Raw genomic sequence first — 12,554 nt, 5'->3', positions numbered from 1 at the left:
GATTTAGAGCAGAGAAAAAGAAGTAGGCCCTTACCACAGATTTTCAGCATTGGGCATCTAAAATAAGTATCCGAAATTATGTTTCCATTTGGGTAATTACTGAATAAATGCCACTATCAAATTATATTAGGAAGCTTGAAGTCGACTCTATTAACTTCCGCTGAATATTAACCAACTAATAGTTTTAAGACAAGATTGTCTTTGCTGAACTCATGCTGACTCACTTCCACTCCACCAGATGTGATCCTCCTTGGTTGATTTTAAACAAGAAGCTAAGAAATGATTTATTCTGTTCTAACAACAAGGACATCCCATCAAGCTAAGCATCACCATTTGCAAAATATAAATGTCATTCAGCTCCAAAGTCATTCCAGTCCTGGGAATAACGAAGCCTAAAGGATGGCAGTAGTAGAACTCTTCTACTGCTGCCTTCCCTTAGCCATCATTATTCCCAGGACTCATTCATTATACTAACACACAGCCAGGAGACAAAGATTAAAAAAAAAAAAACATGCCATTTACATCCAAACAAACTTTAAGAAGAAATAAATATAACCAAAAGAACTGGAAAATGTTGGCACGTTTAGACTGACTCTGAGCAGAACTTCTGCATAAAGGTAGCTCTTCCCTCATTATTCAATACCTCTCTTTTAAATAGTAGTAATAAAAAAATCAAGTGCATTTTTATAATATACCACTGCATTCCACAAAATAAAAGGAGCAAGTTCCCACAAACCATTTTTCTCTTTTGATCTACGCACAGGAAAAGGATTTTAAATGCTGCCTCGTTTCAACCTAATTAAACAATTAAGAAAACTTTTGTACTTAAAAATAAAAACTCTGAATGCTGAGCACCTGATTCTCATAACATGATGTTTGTTTTGGTGGCTTTTTACTAGGTGAAAAATAATCTCAGCACTAATACAACATCTGTTAGGGTGTCCTTACAACCAGTCCCTCCAAATGATACAATGATACAATGATTATAATTTAGGATAAATTACTACTTTAACTGATGAAAGGTTATTCTGTTGTGATAGTTCCTCTGTGTACATCAGTATGCTGCACAAGCTGGCATATTTCTAAATATAACTGAGATAAAATAACAATGAATGATGACAACATGGATACAGCAGCTGATGGCCTTCTTGCTTTATTTTGAATGTACCAATATGGCGGATGTGGGGGAAAATTGGTTTCAGCCTTGTGACATCGTGACATCTGTTCTTTCTCCAACTTCCTTGGTTCAAACAGCTTCATCTTCTCCTACCCTAGACTTTAATGTTACATGTGCACAACTGGGTCCTCACCCTCACTCAGCTGTCCTCTATGCTATTCCTCCACTCCTCCCCATGTTGCTGATTAGTTCATTTTACTGGAAAGGAACAGTCAGAGATAGCAAGTGGGCTAATTAGCAAATACAACAAGCCCAGAGAGCTGCCCATCTCCGTCACCATCCTAGCGCTTGCTCGGTTCTCAACTTAACCCCTCAAAATTGAATGATCCCGCTCCTGTTCCTGCTCTCATCTGCTAATTTGGGGTTTTGGCTTAGCCTCCCCCAGCCTCTTATATAAGCTTGGGGATGTGGTTAGGATTGATTCTTTGGCCTCTCCAGTCATAAAAGCATTCTGCTGCTTACAACACCAAATAGAGTTCCTGCCTTTCAGAGTTCCTTCCATATATGGGAAGCAAAGAGAGAGAGAGTTTGAAAAGAATCTTGTTTTATAGGCAAAAACATATAAGAATCTTGCTTTATAGACAAAACGTTTGAAGCAATAAGCTGGTAAGAGAATAAGTTGAGAAGTTAGATGATTGAGGAGTAAAAGGGGCACTCAGAGGGGAAAACCATAGCAGCAAGGCTAAATAAATTCTTTTCTTTAGTCTTTACTGACGAAGATTGGGGTGGGAGGGGAGACACACATACCACAAATTAAATTTAATGGTGATGAGTCAACGGAAGCGAAACAAGTATCTGGGAATCTGGAAGATGTAAAATAGGGTAAACCGATATCTCCTGAACCAGATGTCTTGTAGGGCGCAAAGCACCCTGCTACAATATATAAACAGTATATCACAGACTTTGACTTATATAAACCTGCTGTGCTGGCTTATGGTGTCATCGGATTGCACTGTACTCCGTGCCTGAAAAGCTTGTGTTTCCATGCACCTGTGAAGGACTCCTGGCCTGGCCATGCTCTCACATTGTCTATCCAGTGACACATCTGGCTCAGTTTGGAGGCTTGGGATTTTGCCAGGTACTATAACAACAGAACACGGACCAATCACCTGTCATGATGGTATCACAAATTGAAGGTCACTTCTGATAAGAACTTATATATAAGCCAAACGAACAAAGACATAAAAATTGTCGCCTTTGGGCTTCATCAAGGACATCAACAGATCAACATCCGTCAACTACAAAGTGCAGATTACCACCACCTGCACCTGCTGCCAGTGTGAGATGATAACCACATATAAACAGACTAAGATTGTATATTTTGTGTGTTAAGGTCTGTGATCAATATTCCAGCTGGGCTGTCAGATGGCTCTTTGCCCATAGGAGGTATGTGTTAGAGAAGTGTGCACAGGGACATAATCTGGTCCCCATCTCCACCTGTCCCCAATCAATTCTATTCCATCCTTACCCTATCCCTATTGTATCGCTACCGTCCCCTCACCTTCCTCAATCTATTTTCCATCCCAGCACTATGCCCATCATATTGTTACCACCTCCATATCCAACCTGCATTTAAAAAATCTTGTAAATTCAAACAAAACATAAAATATGTTCTATAACTTGTTAAAATTTAACAGAAAAAAATAGGCACAACTTTGTTAAATATGCAAAAAAAAAAAGCATATTTATTAACATGGATTGTGAGAAAATAATTGCTTCAAACTATGTAAAAATAAGGTGGCAAGAGATTCAAGCAGGGAACAGGAAACACATGTCAGTTTGGGTCACACTCAGGACCTCTGTTGCAGGTAGGTAGTAAGGGATGAGAAGAATCAAGCTCGATATATATGTATCCACTTTGTCAATTACTGAAGTTGTTTCTGGCTCTTGACTGTCTCCACAAAAAACACCTCTCACTGTTCTCATTCTGGACATTTTGTTGGTGGTTCCGTAATTGGCTGTGCCTCGACTACAGCTTGTTGTCAGTGTTCACAGCCTGTTTTATAACAAAGTTCCACCCTTCGACTGTCTTCAGATCTAAACGATCCTTCAGCCTTGGATCGAGCAATGTTGCTGCAAAAAGTGTCTCTGTAACTGTTAAATAGTAACACAGTAAATGATGGGAGATAAAAACCTGAACGGTACATCCAGTTTGACAAACAGTCACACTTATTATCAATTCATGATTAAACCAACAATGAATGCAATATAAAATACTGGATCATTGTCTTTCTTTGATAACGATCCAGATGATCTGCAAGATGACTTTTTAAGGATGTTATCATATGTCTGTCTGAGCTTGCAATTGTCAGATGCCGCTTGAACTGATATTTGTTGAGAGCACCAGATGTAGTGAAGGCTTAGTATCTGTTGACAGTTCTTTTGTAGCCCTGTCAAATATTCAAACACCAAAATAACTTCTACCTGCAAGGAGTAATCAGTTGCATACAATTTGGTCAGGAACTGCTTGTTTGCACCTGGTTCAGCAACATTTGCATGTAGATCCTCCAAATTCTCTGCCTCAATGGCAGTAGAACGCTGTTCCACTGAGTTGACATGCACTGCTTGAGCATTTTCTTTAGTGAACGGCTGACTTTTGTTTGCGTAGTGAGTGTAACCACCTCCATGCACAATGTTATTGGCCTGCTTACCTCACTGGGGAGATCATTTGGACTGGTCAGTTTTTGATGGCTGGAGTCCATGAGAGAGTACGAGATTGAGATTATGATCATTCACACCAGTTTATCAGTGATCTCCCTCAATGACAAAATTGCTGAACACATGTACTAGTTTCATCAAGAAGAAATCCTTTTTCGATGTTTATTTATTAGCTGAGGTGTTGGTGTCAAGTTTCTGAGTTGAGGTGTTCAAGTATATATTGATGGAGCATGTATTGATGACAATTTAAGAAGAAAAGAATAGGATTAATATTTAGTATTATTTTAATGTTCCTTTTAATGTTATGTTACTTTTATGTACAGTTTGTATTATTATGCATGTTTTATTTGTAAGCCTCCGAGCAGAATTCAAATCGTGCAGGTTATAAGCATTTTAAATAAAGAAAGACATAATCTGGTCTCCTTCTTATTCACTTCCAATCCATCACCTCCCATCCCCATCCCTGTGGTAGAAATGACCTTTTCTGTCCTCATCCCTGCAGATTCTCGTGGGTTTCCTGTTGCCCCTGTTGGTGGAGGTGTGCTTATGAAGGCCTAGACCAAGCAGTTTCAGTACTGCTAAATATCCAATATCTAAGAATTAATATACAGATGAGGAGAAGTGGAAATTTCTCTTTTTTTCTGTAAATTAGAATGGTATTGAGCAGGCCAGGTGTGGAGCAAATACCCCACCCTCCTCTGACAGGCAATTGAAAGACAATGAGCTGTTTACACGAGTGTGTTTATTAGCCTTTGAGAGACTTTTAGGATGCAGATCAAAGCAAAGTTCCAGGTGACAAGAGGGCAGGGCTGACAGAGGAGAGGGACAGAAATCCTGCAGTCAGGACTGGATTGAAAAATGCTATTGCAGGGGGGGTTGTGGGAACTGAGTCCTGAATCCTTTGAAGTGAGATACAGATTGCTTTTATTTGAGGATGTGCTGAAGTTGTAACTTTTAAGGAAATGCAATATATATTTTTATGTGCCTTTTTTGGGCAATTGTAAGAAACAAATGGCATATCCTGCATGACATATGATGTGTTCCTGAGAACCAGTTCTTTGTACTACAGCCTATATAACTGCCTGGTCTGGAGCAAGAGGGCAGTTGATGAAAATCTTCCTCAGTCTATCTCAATAGATTAAGGAATATGCAACCATTTCCATGTCTTCTCCCTTTTTATGTTCCCTCAATACCCTGTTTCTTATGTGCTACTCCTAACTTTCTATTGTTTCTTATTTTTCATGTTCTTGGGTAAGAATAAAAATATTGGTAATGTGAGAAGCTTCTCTTGTTTATAGTTGTGTTTGGTACTTTACCCAGCCAGTGGTCTAAGAAACCAGTTGAGGGAATTTGTATGGGAAAGATTGCTGGGTTGTTGGTTCTGAGATCCGGCATCTACTGGCCCAAACACCCCCATCCCCATGGATACCTCTAGTATGTTATTCCATCTGATTTCTGTTCATTTTATTATCCTAGGTGCTTAAATCATGGTCTAATACATCTGTCCTAAACTTTTATTCTGTTTATACTTTGTTCTGCACTTTACCTTTGTAAATAAATTCCTTTTTATTTTCTCCTTGTGGTTCACATGGCTGATCAGTGAATAATAAATAGGGAATTCTGAATTCTGGGACTTTTTGTTAAAGACGTGTTTACATCTAGATTTAGTGCCATTATTTATACATCTATCTCGTACCTTTCCTGGTGGGGGGAGGTCATAACTGCATCCCTACAGTATAGACTACAAAGTAGAGATGGAACTAAAAAAACTGAAATTGCAGATCTATTATTAGGTTACAAATTTTTATCTTTAAAATCAAGCACGGTACCTCAATACTGGAGGATTGTCAATATAATGCCAATCTTTAAAAAGGGTTCCAGAGGTGATGCAGGAAATGATAAACCGATGACAGCCTGCTGTTGGTGCCAAGGAAAATAGTATAAACTATTATTAAGAAAAAAAATACTAAACATATACATAGTCATGATTTACTGAACCAAAGCCAACATGGATTTAGCCAAAGGAAGTCTTGTGGATAAAGGCGAGATGGTTCATATAGAGGCATATTTTCAAAGCACTTTGGGAGGCTAAGTTCCATAGGTTTCTATGGAACTTTGGGAGGCTAAGTGCTTTGAAAATGAGCCTCATAGTATATCGGGATTTTCAAAAAGCATTCTGGAAATAGAAATAACGAGTGAGGTGATCCAATCTTCTGATGATACAAAGTTATCCAAAGTTGGTAAATCCAAGGGAACTGTGAGAAACTGCACGAAGACCTTAAGAGACTGGGGATTCAAATGGCAGATGAAATTTAATGCCATCAAGTGTAAAGTGAAACACCCCCATACAATTACAATGTTACAAATTATTACAAAAGGAATAGAGATTAAACAGAGAATATCATGCTGCCTCCCGTATCGCTCCATGGTGCATTAGCAGCTGGAATATCTCAAATATTGTGCGCAATTCTGGTCAATGCCTCTCAAAAAAAGATGCAGCAGAATTAGAAAAGATATCAATGAGGTTGACCAAAATGATTAAAGGGATGGAACGACCTCCCTATGAGGAAAGGCTAAAGAGGTTAGGGCTCTTCAGCTTAGAAACGAGATGGTTGAAGAGAGATGATAGAGATGTATAAAATCATGAGTGGTGTGGAACGGGTTATATATGAATCATTTATTTACTCTTTCCAAAGGTACAAGGAATAGGGAGCACCAAGTAGTACATTTAAAACAAATTGGAGAAAAGCAAGCACTAGAATTCATTACCAGAGACTGTGGGAAAAGCCATTAGCATAGCACAGTTTTTAAAAAAAGTTTGGACATGTTCTTGGAAGAAAAGTCCATAAACCTTTATCAAAGTTGACTTGGGAAAAATTCACTGCTTATTCCTAGTACAAGCAGCATGGAACCTATTTACTGTTTTTGGATCACACCAGGCACTTGTGACCTGGATTGGCCACTATTGGAAACAGGATAATGGGTCTTAATGGACCTTTGGTCTGTCCCAATACAGCAGTGCTTATATACTTACAAGAAACAATAGTATTCACTTCCACTCAGAGAAAGCAAGGAAAGAAAGTGCTAGTGAGAGGGCAGGCAACCTGGAAACTGTCACTCTAGCAGAAGCTTAGAGCCAGACACTGCTCTTCCCTATAGCAACTGGAAAAAGTAAGGCCTTCACAAGAGCTTTATCATGCCCTTCACATCATTTACAGAGAACAGCACCTTACTAGTCAGGCATAACTTGTTTATCCTGGTTCTGTTCATATCTTAATAATTTTTTTTAGTTGTCCACCACACCTCTGTCACTCCCCCCCCCCCCCAAAAAAAAAAAAAAAAAAACCTTTTCCACAAGGCTCAATCTTAGGTTCAATACTCTAATATCTTTCTTGCTCCCTTAACTCTCCTGCTTCAGACTCTTGATTTCACTTTCTTTTTCTATCATGATGATATCCAGCTCCTTTTCCCACTTGACACCTATTTGCCCTCAACATTTACTGTCTTATCGTCTAAATTTGATATTGTTGCTAAATAGCTGACCGAGAACGAACTAACACTAAACATAGCGAATTCTGACTTCCTGATTTCTTTCACCCACACTCTACAACACTGCCTGTGTGTTATCAATGGAGCCCCACCTTCTTATAGAACTACTGTTAAGATTCTGGGCATTACTCTTGACCAGAAGCTGTCCTTTTATCCATATATATCCCGGATTGTGTCTCCTTGCTTTTTTACATTGCAGCAGATCAGATCTTTACACATACTTCGAGCCGTCTTCTCTCCATATCTTGTTGCAGGCACTGGTTACCTCTAAACTTGATTACTGGAACTCCCTCTTATTTGCTCTCGCCAACGTTCAGATTCTCAGGCTTCAGCTTGTGCAGAACAGCAATCAGACTACTCCATGGTAAGCAAACGTTTGATCATGTTAACCCTCTTTTTCAGTTCGAGCACTGGATTTTGATCTCTTACAGGATCCCTTACAAGGTTCTTATCTTCACCCATCAGATTCAATCCTTAGGGCTCCCCCTATTTCTCACTAGCCTTCTTATACCATATACTCTTCAAAGAACCCTTTGATTGTCCAATCGACATCAGTTTGTAGTCTCTTCCTATTGGCAGGTTCGTTGGGAGGCTACATGCCATTCTTGCTTAGTATTTCTGCCCCTGTTCTTTGAAACAGCCTACCTCTTTATCTCAGGATGAAGTTATCCCTTCCCAGATTCAAATCACAACTTAAAGCTTTCTACTTCTTGATGGCTTATCCATTACCATCTGATTGATGTCTTCTTCATTTGTTCTCGGAGCACTACAGTGATGGTGATAGAGAAACTACTCCTCCTCCTGACTATTGTTTCCACCTCAGCCTTCCCTGTATTTAATACTTATTTATTTTATTTCTATACACTTGTTATACCACCCTTCGAGCACTACATCAGAGCGGTTTACATATTAAATGCAATAACGGAAAACAAAAACACAAAACAATTTATTTATTTATTTTATATTTATTGCATTTGTATCCCACATTATCCCACCTCTTTGCAGGCTCAATGTGGCTTACAATTCGTCGTGGATTCTGGAAATAGAAGATAATATACATTTGGTTTTACAGAGGGTTTTGGGTTACATGGTAGTGAAGTACATGGTTGCATTAAAGCAAAAGACATTATAAGACATTCCTATATATATTAAAGATTGTGCAGTTACACGTGTTGATCTTTGTGATATATCTTGTCGAAGAGATAAGTTTTCAGTAGTTTACGAAAATTGGTCAATTCATGGACCGTTTTCAGGTTGCGTGGTAGTGCATTCCATAGCTGCGTGCTCATATAGGAAAAGGTAGATGTGTGCATTAATTTGTATTTCAGACCTTTACAATTGGGAGGATGAAGATTGAGGAATGTGCAAGAAGATTTTATTGCGTTCCTGGGTGGTAGTTCTATTAGGTTTGACATGTAGGCTGGGGCGTCTCCATGGATGATTTTATGGACTAGGGTACAAAGTTTGAACGTGATGCATTCTTTAAGTGGGAGCCAGTGTAGTTTTTCTCGTAGGGGTGTTGCGCATTCATATTTTGATTTGCCGAATATTAATCTGGCTGCCGTGTTCTGGGCTGTCTGGAGTTTTTTAAGTATTTGTTCTTTGCAGCCAGCGTATAGTGAGTTACAATAATCCAGATGACTGAGTACTAGTGATTGTACCAGATTGCGGAAGACAGACCTTGGAAAAAATGGTTTAATTCTTTTTAGTTTCCACATTGAGTAAAACATCTTTTTAGTTATGTTTGTCGCATGATTCTCAAGTGTTAGGTGTCGATCAATGGTGACTCCAAGAATTTTTAGGGTGTCCGAAACTGGTAGGTTTAGTTTAGGTGTGTTGATGGTGGTGAATTTATCCTTATTGTATTGCGAAGTGAGTACTAGGCATTGGGTTTTTTCTGGATTAAGTTTCAGCTGAAATGCATCTACCCAGGAGTTCATGATGTGTAGGCTTTGCTTGATTTCACTGGAGATTTCCCTAAGATCTTGTTTGAATATATATGGGTTTAAGTTCTGATTCGATAGTAGTTTGGCCAAGGGTGTCATCATTAGGTTGAATATGGTCGGTGAGAGAGGGGATCCCTGTGGAACACTGCATTCAGGTGTCCATGTAGCTGATGTAGCCGAATTTGATGTCACTTGATAACAGCGTGTAGTTAGGAACCCCTTAAACCAGTTGAGAACGTTGCCTCCAATGCCGAAGTATTCGAGGATGTGTAATAATATTCCATGGTCAACCATGTCAAATGCGCTTGACATGTTGAATTGTAACAGTAGTATGTTATTCCCGTTTGCTATCAATTGTTTGAATTTTGTCATGAGCGTAACTAGTATGGTTTCAGTGCTGTGATTAGCGCGGAATTAAAAACAAAAGGAGGGAATGTAAAGAACAACACTTAATATGATAAAATATTGATTGGTACTGAGAAGGGTATGGAATATTATATGTTATACATGATCTTAAAATGATACTTTCTACTTCATACAATGAACTATAGTTGTTCCAGGCAACCTACAGTCATACTGTATTCTCTCCTGCCCTCCTTTCCTCTTCTTCTTCACTGCTGTTTGTCTCTATTTTTGCCCCATCTCTCTCCCCCCCCCCCCTTTTTATTACTATGTAAACTGCTTAGATCCCAACAACAGGTGGTATATTAAATAAATTTAAACTTGAACTTGCATCATTTCCCTGAAAAGCTTGAGAAATACATGCCAGATTGCACTCCTGAGAACAGCCGATTTGCCTTTATAGCATGCTGACTCTTACCAGCCCCACTGAACAGGAGACTAATTCAAATCAATGCATTGCAGCATTACTGAACCATGGGGCTAGGCCCCCCATAAATCATGTCATTTGACATACACAGAAGGAACTTACTGTATAAATATCTCTAATGCAAACATATGACTACATCCCCATATAACGGCTAGTGTATCCTAGGACTGACATTTTAATCTATTGCACATACACAACCATCTCTCTAAACTCATGTGCACCTTTCTTTAAAATAGTCACCTTATTTTCTAACTCCTCGTACTCTCTTATCTACATATAAATTCCATCTTTGCTTATACTCTAAACTGTCAATTACAATGTTCTATTACTTATTGTGTTGATATTATAAGTAGTATACTATGCCACACTTTGTATTGTTATTTGAATATTTTTACTGCTGTAATTATCTATTGCTCATGTTTGATTTATTCTTACTATACACCGTCTTGCGTGAATTTCTTCAAAAAGGCGGTAAATAAGTCCTAATAAATAAATAAACCACGTTATCTGAGGTACATGGTTATTAGTATATTCGCATAATGTGAACTGAATTCATAAATCCACAAGTTACACAATGCACTTAAACCCCCATGCACTGCTTGCAATTGATCAAACATAAATGGCTCTTCAATTTGTTCCAACTTTTGTTCAAATAGATTTACATATAAATTGGCCCAGAGCACACTAAGTATTTGCACACTAATTCATGTTAATACGATTTAAAGCAATTCTGTTTTCTTGTGCATAAGTAATTTATATATAAAATCTTAAGTAGTTTTCAACAGGAATATGGAGTTGCTCCAAGGCCTCACAAAAATGGAAACATTACATACAACAAATCTTTAACTCTAGTGTCTATTAGTTAAATGTTATTCAAATGCGCTGACATCAAGTGTAGATTAATCAGGTCTACATTACAAAAAAGAGAAGCAGCTCCAATAGTCACATGGTACTTTGTCAGGGAACATAAATAGAAAGCATTTTCAATATTTTGCATGGGAGTTAACATGCATAGACTGTTTAAATAGGATGTGAATTATTATACATTTTTGTATAAATATTTGTAGTGCTCTGTTTTAAGGCTCAAGAGAAAAGATTTGATTCAGTATCAGCGATTCTTCAAGCATGAGTTGGCTTACTGCTGGTAAACCAGAGCCAACTAACATTGGTCATAATCTGAAACACAACTACTTTGTCTTCAGATAGAATCACTATGTCTTCAGTATGTATTTTATCATCTCTTACCTGGTCTTTAATTTCGAGTTCTCTGTTAGCTTTTGACCTGTAATCTCTGTACTCCTTTTCTGCCTCATCCTTCATCATTTTGGCTTGGTTTAACTGATAACGCATTTCCCCACACACCTGTTAGAGTGCAAAGAAAACATCATGAGCTTTAGCTGGAAGAGGCCACAACGCCACAACATTTATAATCAGATCTTTCAGTGCCCTCTTGAGGTTAATTGTAGACAACACAACTGAAATCCTATAGCAAGAGTACAAACACCAAATGATTTTAATTCTTTACATTGCACTTTAATCATATTAAGTATCCTGAGTTTTCCTGCTTATTTGTTTTAAAATTTCTTGAACTATATATATATATAGCAAAAGATAGGTAATGAATAAAAAGGAACTTAGGGATTGCTGTACAGGGTTGGATCAATGGTGCATCATGCTCAGCATCCTGTTTCCCACAGTGGCAAGTAGTAGATGATTAGAAGCATATGGGAACAGGGCCTTTGCAGAGTGATCCACCTGCCATATCTGTCCAGTTACCAGCCGTCATGCTTTGGGATGCACTGGACCCAAGCAAACATCCTTGACTGGTATGTTTTAATAGTATAATACTGTCTAATGCTTTAAAAAAATCATTAAATTACAAAGAAATAAAATGTAATGCAGACAGCTCTAAATCTCAATATCTTTTATTTCACTGTAACTGTCAGCAGCTGCTCAGATCAATCACTGAAAAGAAGAAAAAAAAGGCTCTGGCCTATTTTGTTGCAGACAAAAGATAGCGCATGCTGTTTGTGTGACCTATGAAAGTATGCAAACCGTGTTTTTGTTTTCATTTCTAAGGTAAAAGCTTACTTTTTGCTAGGAAGAAACAGCAGAAAAAGAGGGGGAAATGTTAGTGCATCAATAGTCATCACTATTACCTTTGGCATCTACATGAGAGACAAACTTAGGTAGCAGCAGTTATAGATTAAATGAGCTCTCAGCAGCTCAACTACCAAATGAATGTCTCAGATAGCAACCTTAAGGATTGTGGTAGGACTGTGTGTACATATTGTGTGTAAACTGTGTGTACATATGTATCATCAGGGAATTACTGCATTTGATGGATCATATGTATGGGTAAGGTTCTTCATTTTTGGTTTAAGATGATTTTCAC

The 12,554-nt window shown here is 38.1% G+C and overlaps 1 protein-coding gene across 1 annotated transcript in view; it reads right to left on the bottom strand.

Moving 5' to 3' along the window:
• SDCCAG8 (serologically defined colon cancer antigen 8) overlaps positions 1–12,554 on the bottom strand; it is a 434,015-nt gene that overhangs the window by 300,759 nt on the left and 120,702 nt on the right. Inside the window, exon 12 of the mRNA XM_030196427.1 lies at positions 11,405–11,521. Coding sequence (XP_030052287.1) covers positions 11,405–11,521 — 117 coding nt within the window. The remainder of the gene's footprint in view (positions 1–11,404; positions 11,522–12,554) is intronic.

Source organism: Microcaecilia unicolor, chromosome 3 (genome assembly GCF_901765095.1).
Source record: "Microcaecilia unicolor chromosome 3, aMicUni1.1, whole genome shotgun sequence".
Classification (NCBI taxonomy): domain Eukaryota; kingdom Metazoa; phylum Chordata; class Amphibia; order Gymnophiona; family Siphonopidae; genus Microcaecilia; species Microcaecilia unicolor.
The sequence above is the reverse complement of the archived record's forward strand: the minus strand, read 5'-3'. Positions and strand labels throughout refer to the sequence as shown.